Source organism: Kazachstania africana, chromosome 1, assembly GCF_000304475.1.
Source record: "Kazachstania africana CBS 2517 chromosome 1, complete genome".
Classification (NCBI taxonomy): Eukaryota; Fungi; Ascomycota; class Saccharomycetes; order Saccharomycetales; family Saccharomycetaceae; genus Kazachstania; species Kazachstania africana.
The window spans coordinates 355,160-371,149 of record NC_018940.1 but is presented as its reverse complement, the minus strand read 5'-3'; the positions used below and the strand labels follow the sequence as shown (position 1 = coordinate 371,149).

General features: G+C 36.9%; 7 protein-coding genes and 1 non-coding gene across 8 annotated transcripts; 5 read left to right on the top strand and 3 right to left on the bottom strand.

The window, feature by feature from the left end:
- Positions 1-388: 388 nt before the first annotated feature.
- KAFR0A01800 (TLC domain-containing protein) lies at positions 389-1,768 on the top strand (the record flags this gene model as incomplete). The annotated part of the gene is made up of 1 exon (XM_003954704.1): positions 389-1,768. One exon carries the CDS (start codon positions 389-391, stop codon positions 1,766-1,768), a length of 1,380 nt encoding a protein of 459 aa, XP_003954753.1.
- On the bottom strand, positions 1,715-2,926 carry MRP4 (mitochondrial 37S ribosomal protein uS2m; the record flags this gene model as incomplete). The annotated part of the gene is made up of 1 exon (XM_003954703.1): positions 1,715-2,926. One exon carries the CDS (start codon positions 2,924-2,926, stop codon positions 1,715-1,717), a length of 1,212 nt encoding a protein of 403 aa, XP_003954752.1.
- Positions 2,927-3,073: 147 nt separating this feature from the next.
- Positions 3,074-3,565, top strand: SHU1 (Shu1p; the record flags this gene model as incomplete). The annotated part of the gene is made up of 1 exon (XM_003954702.1): positions 3,074-3,565. The coding sequence occupies one exon, from the start codon at positions 3,074-3,076 to the stop codon at positions 3,563-3,565; it is 492 nt and encodes a 163-aa protein (XP_003954751.1).
- Positions 3,566-3,618: 53 nt separating this feature from the next.
- Positions 3,619-4,329, bottom strand: MRT4 (ribosome assembly factor MRT4; the record flags this gene model as incomplete). The annotated part of the gene is made up of 1 exon (XM_003954701.1): positions 3,619-4,329. One exon carries the CDS (start codon positions 4,327-4,329, stop codon positions 3,619-3,621), a length of 711 nt encoding a protein of 236 aa, XP_003954750.1.
- Positions 4,330-5,030: 701 nt separating this feature from the next.
- Positions 5,031-7,688, top strand: STE20 (mitogen-activated protein kinase kinase kinase kinase STE20; the record flags this gene model as incomplete). Its single annotated transcript, XM_003954700.1, has 1 exon — positions 5,031-7,688. One exon carries the CDS (start codon positions 5,031-5,033, stop codon positions 7,686-7,688), a length of 2,658 nt encoding a protein of 885 aa, XP_003954749.1.
- A 1,019-nt stretch (positions 7,689-8,707) lies between these two features.
- On the top strand, positions 8,708-10,327 carry KAFR0A01750 (uncharacterized protein; the record flags this gene model as incomplete). Its single annotated transcript, XM_003954699.1, has 1 exon — positions 8,708-10,327. One exon carries the CDS (start codon positions 8,708-8,710, stop codon positions 10,325-10,327), a length of 1,620 nt encoding a protein of 539 aa, XP_003954748.1.
- A 2,787-nt stretch (positions 10,328-13,114) lies between these two features.
- Positions 13,115-15,064, top strand: IKS1 (protein kinase IKS1; the record flags this gene model as incomplete). Its single annotated transcript, XM_003954698.1, has 1 exon — positions 13,115-15,064. The coding sequence occupies one exon, from the start codon at positions 13,115-13,117 to the stop codon at positions 15,062-15,064; it is 1,950 nt and encodes a 649-aa protein (XP_003954747.1).
- Positions 15,065-15,801: 737 nt separating this feature from the next.
- KAFR0Atrna3T lies at positions 15,802-15,874 on the bottom strand. Its single transcript has one exon. It is a non-coding gene; the product is annotated as a tRNA-Thr (tRNA).
- Between the last annotated feature and the right edge of the window lie 116 nt (positions 15,875-15,990).

The following is a 15,990-nucleotide window of genomic DNA, read 5'->3' as shown; positions in this document are numbered from 1 at the left end:
AGAGTAATAAATAAAATTGCATTCGACTCCGAAGAAATTTCGCATTTGTGTTTCCTTCATGCTTCGGTAAATGCACGCGCGACTTTCCCCTTACATTCAGTTAAAAGCCGATAATACGAAACATTGAAGTTTCGAAGGATTTTAACGTTCTATTCTACATTAAAAATTCAATCGACTTCTATTAACTTTTTTCCAATTTAATCAATTTCTAACAGAAAACGTAAAAATAAAAAGCATTGAACCAGACTTTAGAAGTGAAGTGCTAACTCCGTCTTCCCTACCGCTTCAGACACCCAGCCTTTCCACAACTCGTCAACGCTTTTCCAAACTAAGGAACTCACTATTATCAACCATTTACTACCCACCTAATTTCACTAGTTTGAGACGAATGCCTTTTGATATTGAAGCTCCAACTTTTCATGAACAACCATGTCCTCCTTCTTTTAAGACAGGTGTCAGACGACCACGCTCTTCATCTCTGGGGAAAATCAATTTAGGCGATGCTGTGCCTGGTTTGACTGGTATTTCAGGATCAAAACAAGCTAAACTTGACGCTAAACAATGGCACAGGATACTCTCTACCCCTTCCAAAAGTAACTTTGCCTTACTTGAGAAATTTTTCGTCTCTTTTTGGGAAGTGAGTTCTCGTCATCTTTGGATCATGCCTTTATTAATTATTGCTTTCACATACTTAGTTTACCTCCTATGGGGCAACAGAAGTGAGTCAAATCCATTGCATATGTTTGTTGCAATTTCTTATCAAGTAGGTGATACGAATATGTACGGTAAAGGTGCAAAAGATCTGTGTTTTATTTCCTTCTATATGATCTTTTTCACCTTTCTACGTGAGTTTATAATGGATGTCATCATTCGTCCAGCAGTTATAAAATTACATATAACGTCAAAACACAAGCTGAAAAGAATTATGGAACAGACTTTCTATATTATTTACTACGGTATTGCTGGACCTTTTGGTCTGTACATTATGTATGGTACGGACTTGTGGTTATTTAGAACAACTACGATGTATAAAACATATCCCGATTTTAACATTTCACATCTACTCAAAATATTTTACTTAGGTCAAGCAGCATTTTGGACACAGCAAGCTTGTGTTCTCCTTTTGCAATTAGAAAAACCAAGAAAAGATTTCAAAGAACTCTGCTTCCATCATGCTGTCACATTACTGTTAATTTGGTTGTCGTATACGTTTCATTTCACTAAGATGGGTTTGCCAATTTATATAACAATGGATATCTCTGATTTTTTCTTGGCGCTCTCAAAGACGTTAAATTATCTGGATTCAAAACATACCCCGACAGCTTTCATTGTCTTCATTTTCTCATGGATATATTTGCGTCACTATGTTAACATTAAGATCTTATGGTCAGTTCTAACCGAATTTCGTACGGAAGGTAATTTTATTTTGAACTTTGGAACGTCTCAATATAAATGTTGGATTTCTCAAACTATAACATTCACTCTACTTATGGCACTACAGCTAGTAAATCTATATTGGTTAGTCTTGATTCTTAGAATTTTATACAGGTTTATTTTCAAGGGTGTTCAGGCTGACGAGAGAAGTGACAGCACGTCTGAGGAATCGAGTATCCCACCTCTTGATGAACACCTAAAAAAAAAAATTAGCTCAGTAACTAAGAATAGTAATATTGGTATGTTATTTATGTACAGAAAATGTGATATAACTGTGAAATTAAGTAGTAGATTCTATATTTACACGATTGTTTTGCCTCAAACGTCTAGTTAATCCTCTCTCAGCAGCTCTTGACAAGACACCCAAAATTAGGTTGACAGAACGGAAGGAATCGTCATTACCAGGTATTGGATAGGTAACGAGAGAAGACTCAGAATCTGTATCTATAATCCCTATTGTTGGTATTCTTGACTTCATTGCTTCATACAGTGCAATCCTATTATCATTCGGATTTAAAATCACTAGGAGATCTGGCTTAACGATTTTGCTCTTTTCATCCGCCTTTAGTTGTCTTCCAGTCGGTAGGTCAGCAGCATCAACTTCATGTCTTCCCCAAACAGAGGAGATTTCTGTTGAGTTTGTCAAAGTACCGGGAATCCACCTTGATGCAACATAATAGCCGTTGGAGCGTTTCGCGGCCCTTTCCAGGGCAACTTTTTGATTAGGTTTCGTACCAATGTAAAGAATAATACCTCCTTTTTCGGAAATTTTTTCGATTACACTGCTTGCCCTCTTCAAGTGGGTCAATGTCTTATTTAAGTCAATGATGTGAATGCCTTTATATTCACCATAAATGTATTGTTGATTCGATGGCCTTAAAAGCGAGACAGATTGGCCAAGATGAACATTAGATTCCATTAGCTTCTTTATAGTTATCCTGTCAAGCGACAGTGGATTTGAAATATCTCTTTGAGGGAAATACAAACTCCTTAATGTAGCACCCAGCCTTGCCATATGCTTAGAATGGTTTAGCTGGCGTAGGAACAGCTCTTGAGGTGTGTAGGATTTATCACTCGAGGACGTTTCTAAAAATGGAAATTTATCTATAGCAGCTCCAGTTCTATCGCTGGTTAATGGAGTCGAATATGATGTAGAGTATTGTACATGCTCATACGCTGTTGTATTGGAAAATTCTTCTAAAAATTCTGAGAGTTTTTCATCAAGTAATTTTTCTTTGGCTGTTAAGGGATTTTTCAATATAGCATCAAATTTTGTAAAGTTATCTCCAGATAATCGCATGAAGGACCTTAGTTGCTTAGTTATGTTTTGATTAAATTGTTTTTGACGGAGTAAGTTCGATTCAGGGTCATACTGTTCGTGCGAGTCTTGTCCTAATTTTGATTCAGTTTTGGTGGATGTATATTGAGACCGAACAAAGCATTGTCTTAATTGAAGCAACGAACTTCGATGAAGTCTGATGTATTTTTGCATGCTCCTGGCCTTGCTTAACCTACGTGATTTATTTCGTATCATAAATTGGTTTTTTTCTTGTTATATCTACCAAGCGTTTATTTTTTATGGGATGAATGAGTTAACAAAAAATATATTACTGTACCAGTTGAGTAGCAGTGACATTTAATGGCCGTTATCTATGAAGTTCTGCAAAAACTATTACTAGGAAAAGCTGCAGAGAATGACAAGAAAACTTTAGTTTTTACATTGGGAGAGGAAGCCAGGAAGAATATAGGAAATATTGGAGAAGACGGGCAGATTACAATGAGCCTAAAAATGATAGAAAATAATAGGAAGAATGTACATATATTATTTTTAAACAGGCTACAATATTTATTTATGTATCTGATGAAGTTAGAGGCCGATAAGGATAAGTTTCAGTATGATAATCTGATTTTATATGGCCTTGATTCGTTGATTGCACAGTACAACACTGAAGACAATGCTGAAGATTTGAATGTTGAACAAATTAGGTTAAGCAATTTGATTTTCAATTCAATTTTCAAGATTAAAAGAAAGTATGAGATAGATATGTTAGAGTTTATACCAATCGATGAAGGAGCTCAAATTTCTTTGGGTTTGCTCAAAATTGAAAAATATTGGAAATACGTATGTTAAATTTTAAGTATTATACAGTAGATATATGTATATATATATATGAGTTAGCCTGATTATTCCATATTGATGTTAACTTTCTCAACTTCGGCTGACTCAGTATCATAGAATGCAGAGATTTTGACTTTGAATTCGGAGGCGGCAATACCAAATTGTTTTAATATCAAAGCTTGTCTAACATCTAACTTCTTACCCTCTTCACAAACTGTATATGGGCTATCGATAGTGATTTTACCTTTCTTGATTGTTGTTGGAATATTAAATTTGTTTCTGAAAGTTGGTTCTAAAGAATGGACCATTGGAATATCTTCTTCGATTGGAATTTGACCACCACGAGAATAGACAATACCACTTGGAATTACAAAAGTTAATGGAGCAATAGAATTTGGTCTTGAATAATCAGATCTTGAGTATGCTCTGAAATAGTCCTTGACGGTTTCAACATCTTCATTTGTGAATAAAAGACCAGTGACACCAGTGAAAAATTTTGATAATTTATGTAAATTATCTTTATATTCATTGGTAACGTTATCACCTATAGCCTTTTGTAGGACCTTTTGCTTACCCATGATTAATTTTGAACCGGTCCAAGCGGTTCTAATCTCTTGTAATACCGGTGTTCTAACGTCGTCTAGATGTAAGATCCATACGTATCTGTAAGTGTCTAGTGCTTCCCTTATTTCGTCGAATATCCTCTCTTTATTTTCTCTACCTTTCTTATCGGTTTGAGCTAAAGTCACTAACTTTGAACGTTTTGATCTAGGCATGGCGTGTTATCTGTCTGTTGGTACACTACTAAACGTCTTTCACTCTACAATACCCACTAGCAATAAATCAAGAAGAAGTCTCTGTTTTTCTCGAGAAAGCTCATCGCTCACCAAAATTTTTCATGCAGAAATTTTTTTCTTTTGCCTTTCGATGAAAAATTTTCGATGCTACGTAGAAAGTGATACATTTTCACTGCGATTTTTTTTTCTTCGAGAAAAAAAGTTGTGAAGAATTTTTGTTTGACAAATTGGAATTCGTAAATGGAGGGTGACACTTTGAAGTTGAGAGCATATGTTCGCTCGCCGTTCTTTGTAATAAGACCAGTATCAATAGTAATAGTAGTAATAGTAGTATTTTATAGTGTCTGTAATGTTTGTCTTCTTGTCTTTGTTTCCCGCCAAGAAATATACGAGCAATATTCTCACTCATCTACTGACATATTTGCCTCGGACAAATCAGGAAACAAAGAAATTTCCTACAGTTGAAATTAATTTCATTAGAAACATTGATAATAAACAGTAGCTTTATTGTGAAAACCTCCTCCATTGTACCACATCGAATTATCTTGCCCATATTTCAACACTGCTGTAATTAATTAGATCCTTTCATCCTTTTAAGAAAGAACGTACAACGATAGCTGGAACAACAATTTCTTTTACGAATAAGGTGAGATAAACGGTTATACTAGCAATAAAAGAAAATGACATTTGCAACGGACGCTACTAATTTAACGGAACAAGTTGTGGATGAATCCAACGCTCAAGAAACAGATTCTAATACCGACGAAAATTTCTATTTACCAAGGACACCAGCTACTTTAAATGTCAATGCGTTGCATGATGATGAAGAACAAGAAGAGGAAGAAGAAAATAGTTATAAGTCCATGGATCCTAAAAACACAAATCAATTTGTACATATATCAAACAGAACAAAAGATCATGATATCGATACAACAATAGATAGTAAAAACAATACTCTCGATGACCCTATTCAATTTAAAAGAGTCTCTTCGTCGTCAATTATAAGTAATTTATCATCTGGTAACAGTAGTAATAACCACAATGATGGAAACAGAACGCCAATTTTGCCAAATGATAACAAACCATCACCATCAACAGTGGTGAAAGAAGATAGAAAAATTAGACATTCAATAGGTACAGCATTTAATAATTCAAGTAGCACGTCACGTTCTGCCACTCCAAAATTACCTCAAACGACCCCTTCTCCATCTCCTGCAATCATTGATGAAAAGAAAAGCTCGAACATATCATCTTCCACCTTCGGCATTTCAGGTTCTTCTCCATTTAGATCCTTTAGCATACATTCTACTAAGAAAAAAGGTAATAAGAACAGTGCAACTTTTAGTAATAGAGATAGCAACACTAGCACCATGAGCAGCCACAGCAATGATAGTTCTGGTCATTTAAATAAATCTAGTGGTGGTGCAGGTTCAAGAATAATGAAGGGAGTCTTTTCCTCCTTTGTCAGCAATATCAAAAGAAATTCAACTGAATATAATAAGAGATCTTCATCTTCATCTTCATCTTTAAATGGTACACCGAGCAGTAACGTCTTTTCCATCAAAATATCTACTCCTTATAACGCCAAGCACGTGCATCATGTTGGTATAGATTCTAAAACAGGTGAGTATATCGGCTTACCTGCTGAGTGGGAAAGACTGCTTACATCAAATGGTATCACTAAAAAGGAACAACAACAAAATATGGGAACTATGGTTGATATCGTCAAGTTTTATCAAGACGTTACTGAAAGCAACGGCGAAGCTAAAATAATCAAGACATTTAATAATAGTAACATGAGCTTTCCTTCATCTAATTCATCTTCCTCAAATCGTTCATCTGCAAGAATGTTGAAAACAAATTCTGATTTATTATCCGTGAGTACTCCAAAGATCAATCAGCACAATAATACGTTTACTCCCTCAAGTACCTTAAATAACTCTCCTTTGTTGTCCACACCACAGTCAAATATTATTTCAATAGGTTCGGTGAACTTAACTTCAAATAGCGCCACGAATTATTCACAATCAAATGAAAAGTTCATTCCAACTAGACCTGCTCCTAAACCCCCTTCTGGCAGAACAATCGATGCAACCAAGCAATCACCTATAGCATCACCTTCTGTAAGTAAAACTATTCCATATAGTGAATCGTCAAATATTGACACTCCGAAGAAATTGCAGGAAAATGTATTGGAGCATATTGAACCTTCGAAAAAAGAACTACCACCCATTCCAAAAGGTGACTCGGCAAAGGCTTCGAAAGCTATAGCAAGGAGAGACTCTAAAAAACAAATAGAGAAAGAAAGACGTAAAAAGGAAGTACTTAATAAGCTAGCTGAAATTTGTTCGGGAGGTGATCCTACACAAAAGTATGTCAACTTGATTAAAATCGGCCAAGGCGCATCAGGTGGTGTTTACACAGCAACCGACGTCAACACAGAGGCGTCTGTTGCTATTAAAAAAATGAATTTTGAAAAACAGCCTAAGAAAGAACTTATTGTAAATGAAATCCTTGTCATGAAGGCCAGCAGGCATGAAAATATTGTCAACTTTATAGACTCCTATTTCTTAAATGGTAACCTTTGGGTCATTATGGAATACATGAAGGGTGGTTCTCTAACTGATGTTGTCACACATTGCATTCTGACAGAACAACAGATTAGTACTGTCACCCGAGAGACTTTAAACGGTTTGAGATTTTTACATTCAAAGGGTGTGATCCATAGGGATATTAAGTCTGATAACGTACTTCTATCATTAAGCGGTGATATCAAATTGACAGATTTCGGCTTTTGTGCCCAAATCAATGAAATAAACCTGAAAAGAACAACAATGGTTGGTACGCCATATTGGATGGCTCCTGAAGTTGTTTCTAGAAAAGAATATGGGCCAAAGGTTGACATTTGGTCACTTGGTATTATGATTATAGAGATGATAGAGGGAGAGCCCCCTTACCTAAATGAAACACCATTAAGAGCCCTGTATTTGATTGCTACTAATGGTACACCAGAATTGAAGGATCCCGATTCACTCAGTGAGTGTCTAAAAGCCTTCCTTGATTGGTGTCTCAAGGTTGATCCTCATGAAAGAGCATCAGCTACAGAACTACTAAATGACAGGTTTATAGTAGAATTTTCTGAAAAAACCGAAACTTTGTCTCCACTAGTCAAGCTAGCGCGGATGAAAAAATTGGAAGAAGAAGCAGAGATAACTGAGGAAGAGACATATGCGGAGGACACTCTTAATAAAGAGGACGTTGAAGAAGAAGCCCACACTACTGTTGAAAAAAATAATGAAGAAGCCGTACAGGCAAATGCCGATTTCAAAAACCTGTAAAAACGGTCAACTCACTTAACATATTTTGCACAACTTTTTCCATACTTGTATTCATTATTTTTACATCACTTACACATATATATAATTATTACTATGTATACAATGCATCGATAGACACTTTTAGAATATCAAAGCAGATTTTTTGCCGCCGTAATGTGTTTTAAGCCGGGCTATTCTTTTTCATGTGACATAAGCTAGGGCCACCTTGTAATAAGTTTTTGTTAAATCCTCCTTTCATAACTGTAAAACCTACTACCTTTTGATTCTGTGAACTAAGAGGTCTTACCGCTTCACGCCACTGCTAGGTATACCTCCCAAAAGAGTTTCGCTGCTTTCATCAGCATTTGTTTAACAGAGTTACTGAAAGGTAAAAGAAAATTAATGAAAAGTGGTTTATCCGCGGTAAATTACTTCAATGTAGACAAAAATACACTGCTCTTGATAAAAAAGAGGCTTTATTGCTTACACTACGCTAGAGAAAACTTATGCTGGAAAACACAAAATTGCCTTATCTTCAGTGTGGTAATTTCATTCAATAAATTTTTCAGCTGCTTCTCCCTTGGCCTTGACATGGATTACCGAATAATAACGGGAGCAGGCATCACGGGTGGTCAAGAAAAACTTGTCAGAGGTGAGTGCCTACTCCCGCTACTATTCGGTAGTCCATTTAAAGAGCAAGGGAGAAGCTGCTCAAAAGTTTATTGAATGGATTACTGCTACTGAAAATTACTTCTCATCAAGAGGCAGTTATCGTGTTGGTGCTGTTCGTACAGATAACGGTGGTGAATTTATTAATTCAGCTTTGCATGAATTCTTCAAAAGTAAGGGTATAATTCATCAATTAACGGTCCCTTACTCTAGCTTCCAAAATGGTGCTGTTGAGCGTGCTCATCGCTCCATTGAAGAAAAAACTCGCTGTTTATTAATTGGGGGTCGGGTCCCTCCTTCTTTATGGCCTGAGGCCGTGTCCCACCGCAGTTTATTTGATTAACAGAACACCTGTTGCGTCCAAAAATAACATGGTGCCTCTATGTGTTTGGCGAAACATTCCTTCATCTGCTCTAAATATCAATCATTTACGTATATTTGGATGCGCTGCTTATACTACTTTACCTGCTTCCAATAGAGATGGGAAATTTGCTCCTACAGCCATTGCTGGTATTCACGTTGGTTATGATTCTGACCATAAAGGCTATCGTATCTTTTATCCTCCGTCGAAGAAAATATATGTGTCTACCCAGGTGAAATTTGATGAAATGGTTTTCCCATTAGAAAATTCCAAAGCCACGGTTGAATCCCATGACTTTGCTACTTCCGTGATAGGGGGGATTCCAGTGTATCCATCAACTGGTGCTGTGTTGGGGGTTCCAAGAAAAGCCATCGAACCCATAACTGACAGCAGTGACAAATGCGATGAGCCTACAGAACGTGAGTCTAGTGTAATCTCAGATCTGGCAGATGAACCTGAGATGATTTCAGATTCAGAAGAGTTAAGTACCACTTCCCATGCTACAGCAGAGGAATTACTTGCCGAGATCAATAATATTACAAAAACCCATGAGACCACTATCTCACAGGCTCAAGATCAAATTACTGCTGTCACTGACGAAAATAAACGTCTTACTGACGCTCTCCATTCAGCTACTAACATGGTAGAACAGTTACGTCGCCACCCCAAGAGAAGCAATCCTCCTCCAACGGATATCACACCTACGGATGCTTTACTTCCTACTTCTCAACCCACCAAGAAGCGGGGGGTTATGCTGGAGAACGATCTGCCATCAATTCCTATTGTCACCCAAGTCACAACACCTGACGATCAGGTCATTCGTGCTGTTACTCAATCTACTGCTTCCGAACCTACTTCTCTTGAAGAACTTCATTCAGCGGCTATACGCTCTCATCCTAATTGGTCTCCAAGTGGCTTTCCAATTGGCGATCTTTCAATTCCTGACTTTAATACTACTGGTATTACTCCTGGCTCTTTTATTTCTGCTGATAATCATGGTGGTTCAGTCAGAACTATTATATCTCCTCTTTTCAACCAACTATCATCGAATCCTCCATCCCCTTCTGCATCTGACTCTTCTTTTATAAATGTTTCGGCTCAGCACTTAGCATTAAGTGCTGTTGCAACGGCCTTTTCTTCTCAAGGCCTACTATCTGCTGCTCCCAATACCATTAAACAAGCCATGGCTCGCCTCGATGCTAACATCTGGCGGGCTGCGTGTGAAAAAGAACTAAATGCTTTTCAAAAGCAATCTACTTTTAAACTTGTTCCTGCTCCAGGTGACGCTCGTCCTTTAGGTACTCGTTGGGTATTCACCCTTAAGAGTAACAATACTGCCAAAGCTAGGCTAGTTGCTCAAGGTCACCGACAACGTGCGAGTATTGACTATACAGAAACATTTTCGCCGGTTATTCATTATGCGTCAGTTCGGGTATTTCTGGCGCTTTCTGCTACTATGAGTTATTTGATTCACCAGATGGATGTTGACACAGCTTTCCTAAATTCTAAATTGGATGAACCTGTGTACGTTCGTCAGCCTCCTGGATTTATTGACACCAATCATCCTGATTGGGTGTGGAGACTAGAGGGGGATGTACGGGTTGAAGCAATCGCCGCTACTACGGAATAAGCATATAGATCTGTCTCTCATTCAGCTAGGATTCACACGTCATGAGGGTGAACATGGTCTGTACTTCAGAGACACATCCGTTGGCATGGTTTTCATCTGTGTCGATGATCTCCTGATTTCTGGTCCCACTATTGCTAGTATTGAGAAATGCAAAAACGCTCTGAAGCGTATCTATTCCATGAAGGGTCTCGGTTCAGTCAATAAATTTTTGGGCATGACTATCACACAAACGGATTCTCATATATCTCTGGATATGGCTGATTATATTACTTCCCTCTGCTTCTATTAGTGATATGGTAACTCACAAATCAGTTAACTCCCCACTTTCACCTTCTACTAACTACTTCGATTCTAACTCTGCTCCTTTGTCCAAAGTTACTCCATATCAAAGTCTTATCGGTCAATTACTCTTCATTGCTAATTCTGGTCGTCCTGATGTTGCTCATGCGGTATCTACTCCTTCTAGGTTCTTGAAAAATCTGCAGGAGGTTCACATGAAAGGTGCTCACAGGGTGGTGCAATACCTTTATACCACCCACTATCACGGGCTAATGTATGATAGGGGCCGTCCTATAACGGTTGGATATATATTCAGACGCCTCCCATGGTTCGGTTACTGACATGCCATATTCTACAGCGAGAAACGTCACTCGAATAGCTAGTGGTACAGTGACATGGTCTTCCAAGAAGCAAAAGAGTGCAATCAATCTCTCATCTACTCATGCGGAATATATTGCTGCAGTGAGGCTGTCATGGAATCAGAATGGCTTGTTAATTTATTCAAGTGCATCAAAATAAAAGTACCTCCGGCAACAATATTGATGGATATGAAGGGCCACCATTTATAAAAGTTTTTGATGGATTTAATTTCCTCCTGCTCATTTATAATGGCTTTCGATTTTAATTTGACCATTCGATATTACGAGAATAGCGAAAGCAGGGTTATTACCTTCATCATACAATATATTGTACCACTTCTTAGTATATTAATTTTTAATGGTTTGTTTTCTTACATATACAACATTTTGCAGGGAAATCGTCGTGTTATAGTGGATTCATTGTGGGCATAACTTTTCTATTTTTAAGGCAATTTAAAGTGGGTCATTAGGTCTTCTTCCAACCAAAAAAGCTGTGTTGCTATTTTGTCATCTTTTTAGTTTGATACAATTCCTGCAGAGAGGTCGGAGGTCAGCACTTCATACTAGTGACTCATTAGAACCAATTCTTTTACCGTACAAAATATCTGAAGTTTGTAGCCTGCCTCCCTGGAGGCACGCAGTAACTTTGAAAGTGTTTTGTCCTTCATTCCTCTCATGGAAAAGCATTTGTAGGTGTGATACAACAGCAGCCTAGTTTGAATTATAATTGCAATTTTGCGCAACGCCTCATATTTTGTATTGATTTTTTTCAAGCTTCCCAAAAATACAATTATGGGCTACAGATTTTGATCAATTAAGTCTTTGTGAGCTCTTTGGATCTATTTCCTACTGCTGTTCACAACTGACTATAAATGTAATGTTCTTCCTTGACAAAAATTTATATAGTCGAGCGAACAATAGAGCGAAGTGGAGTATTCTTTTCGAAATGTAGAAAGCAGAGTTATCTCTGCTGGTATTATATCCACGCTACTGCGCGATAACAGACTTTTCAGGGCACTTTATTTTGAGCTGTTATATAGATGCTTAAGATACCAATTTTTTAACCATAATCTGATTAATTTTTTTTCTGAAATACTTTGTACTTTATATAGTCTCTCTAATTTTGAAATTTCAGCCTGGATCTGTCTGCATGGTTGAGATCTATCCGTGCATTTACTAATGGGGTGAAACACTGTCAAATGGGGAAATATACGCCCGTACTCAGTAACTAATACCGTTTCCGCGCCGTGTGTTTCCAGTACATTTCTATTTTGTTTCTAACACGCATTATATTTCCATCACACCTCTTTAGACCCTGAGAAAGGAAACTGAGGACGTTTTTTTCTTGGCATACCAGCATTATTGCCACCAAATTATCATCATGGTCATTGTTGTGCGTGCATAGCCCGTTTTTGACCAATTTTTGTTAGTCAACCCCTCATACCGTAGAGAGAACATTTTGTAGCTTCGTCGAAGAAAATTTTGGTGTCCGTTTTCTCCGATCACAAAATTGGGAAAATATAGGAAGCAGCAAACACGGAGGAGGAGGAGGGAGGGAGGAAAGAACCTCCGCGAAACAGTTTTGAAAATTTTTGCAGGACAAAATCCGTGTTTGGTGAAGGTCAAACGCCAAAAAAGGAAAAAATGGGAAGTAGAAACGTTACGGAAACGTTGTAGCTCAAAGATAGTCTATTTTGAGTTCCTGAAACACGATCTGTTTTATAAAATCCAGATTTAAAAACTAAATGGGAGACGGAAACATTGTGGAAACGTTATCTAAATCGAAGAAAAAGCTCCTTATCTGTTAGGAGCTTTTTAGAGAGACATGGAGATGGGAAACGATCGCGAAACGTATTATTATTATTAAATCAACATTTCCAGGCTATTTGACATCGGGGGGAAAAAGTGATCGAAAATACCCTAATTTAATAGATCAAGCCCTAATATTGTATCCGAAGCCTACACAGGGGTTAACTATTGTATACTTAACTACAGGCGTAAATTCAATAAAACTGTGGCCATTTCACTTATTAGATGAGGATAAGCCTTCCTGTATAGTATCAAGAGTGCCATAACATTTTTTATCAGCAAAGATTTTGATTACCAATCATCAAACATACAAAAATAGTTTTCAAGGTTAAGAAGAAATATGAGCTTAGTTCCATATAACAACGACTCTGTGATATTGAATGATCCGGCATCCGGTTCCCTTGTTGTTGTAAATCCATCCGTGGGGAGCCTAACTTTCTACAGGAGGGTCGCTTCACCAAGAATTATGAACGTTAATAATGGCAGAAATTCTCACAATCATTCCAATCAGCAGTCTCCGTCAAATTCTAACAATGAAATATCCTCATATGTCTGTCCGCAATGTGGTACAATAGTTGATGAAGGTGCTTTTAATACAAACTCTGATAGCGCATTTCTGGCACCGCATTATAGATCTTCAGATATTAATCTCTCAAAAAAATACTTTAAGCTGTTAGAGTCCTCACACAGGCAAGAACAAGAAAGGGTTTTGTCCGACAATGTTTCAAGAAGTGCTTCTATTCCAGAGTCGATACCTGAGGATCTTTTTATACCAGGCTATTTCCATAGATTTTTCGAAATTTTATCAATTTTGGGTCATGGAGCAAGAGGTTCTGTGTTCAAAGTAGTTCACAAAATTGGAAATACTAATTTAGGCATTTTTGCAATGAAAAAAATTTCTATTGGTAACGATATGCAATGGTTTGATAAATGTATAAGAGAAGTAAAAGCTCTGAGTTCACTGACACATAAAAGTGCAAACCTCATAACGTACAATCACGTTTGGTTAGAAATGGATACTTCTTATGGTGTAACCAATAGAAATGACATGAATTCGGATAAAATACCATGCCTTTTCATTCTGCAGCAGTATTGTGAAGGTGGTAATTTGGAGGATTGTATCTTAATTGATGTGTTTAATAAGTTCCCTGAAAAAGTATCTACTGAAGACAGGAAGAAAAGATTCAGACAACTTAGGAAACAAAAACAAATAGGTCATACCCAATTAGGTTTGAGCACAAAACAGATCTTGCTGATAATTAGGGATATTGCCAGAGGCTTACATGAATTACATGACATTGGTATCATTCATAGGGATTTGAAGCCATCCAACTGTCTGTTGCTTACAAAATACACTGCATCAGAGAGCAATGGGCAAGCTAAAAATGATGGAATGCAGGGAGAATTTGACCAAAATGAAAAATCATTCCCGACCATAGTTATTGGTGATTTGGGCGAGAGTCAAATAGCTGGTGAAACGAGGTCAGCTACTGGATGCACCGGAACACTGGAATTCACTGCTCCTGAGGTAATCATTACAGATAATTTAGAAAATTGGAACTCTAAAAATCTCCATTATAATGAATACACATTCGCATCTGATATGTACTCATTAGGTATGTTGTGTTATTTCATAACATTTGGTAATTTACCCTTTAGCTCAGAAGTGGACCTGACAGAATTGAAGTATGACGTCAAGAATTTCAGAATTAATAAAAATACAATGATCAGAAAACACAATGAAATGAATTTGAGGCCAGTTGATTCCAGAATATTTGGTATAATTCAATCATTATTGAATACTGAGCCTTCTTCCCGTCCAACAGCCACGATAATAGAAAAAAAAGTTACCAGCATATTACAGGAAATGGAAGAACAAAACCATATTGAAGAAAAAATTTCTCCGGTAAATAAAGCTGATTTTATAGATGGTGACAGTCATTTTTTTGACACTGTTTTTGGACATGATAATCTTGGAGAAGAACATACTGTGGTGACGGCAAGTAATAGCATGGCGCTAGCATTATCTAAAGAAACTAAGCCTCATAGGAAGTTAAGAGGGAGTCATCTACTCCAAAGTGTTGCAAAGCATAGCAGATCTCATCTTTATTCTATTTGTTCCGCTATTTTGGTTACCATATTGCTTAAATATTTTGAAGTTAATATTATGGCAAAGTATGCATTATTAATTGGACTAGGCTTTTCATTTCGTTCTCCAAGTGAAGATACAAAAAAAATAGCATTTGCATTCTTAGCAATAACATTGGCCAAGTTATGCAATATACACTAAATATGTATATATATTCCACCAAGAAATTGGTTTTTATGTTTGATACTCTATACCCCCCCTCCAATGTGTTGGCAAGAATTAAATTATAATTTGTGAATAGTTCAGATAATTTTCTGTAGTCGAGAAGAAATAGTCGTACGCATGTTCAACCCAACCAACTTTGATCAAAAGAAAAAGTCATCTACTCAAGATTTGCCAAAAATAGGTTGTGTTTTAAATAAGTCCAATCTTGTCATAATTAGGTGAATTATTTTTACATAGCCGGTAATGATTGTTCAAATCTCTCAATGGAAATTTCATCATACTGACCAACAATTACAATATAATGTCCGAGGCGGACCTATAAGGTACTGGTCTCAGAACTGTTTATAATTGTAGTACAAAATGGTATTATCAAGAAAGAATAGAATATTGTCCAAAATTTAGTATATGCTAACATTCCCAAGTTCACTTACTTAAAATGTTAGTTTCATAATGGCTGACTCATAATAATAAAGTCATTTCAAATTTTTTAGAGAGTTTTTGTGGCTCAGTGACATTCAACAACAAATGATCAGCTCCCTGAAGGGGAATCTACTTGTGTAAGAAGTTGAACAAAGAAAATAATAGTATGATAAATTTGAAAAAAAAATGGGAAAAATGACCAGAACGATATTCATTCTGCAAATTGCTTTATTTCTCAATCTATACCATTATTCACCATTTGTCCTGTCATAGAGGGAACTAAAAAAAAGAAATGCTTCCAACCAGAGTCGAACTGATGATCTCCACATTACTAGTGTGGCGCCTTACCAACTTGGCCATAGAAGCGTATTTTCTTATTTTTTCATAAAAATAAGAATTTATCTATCAACAACACGAAAATGATCCATTTAAACACCACAAATACGATACGCTGTCGAGTTAGAGTAATGAACGTATAACAA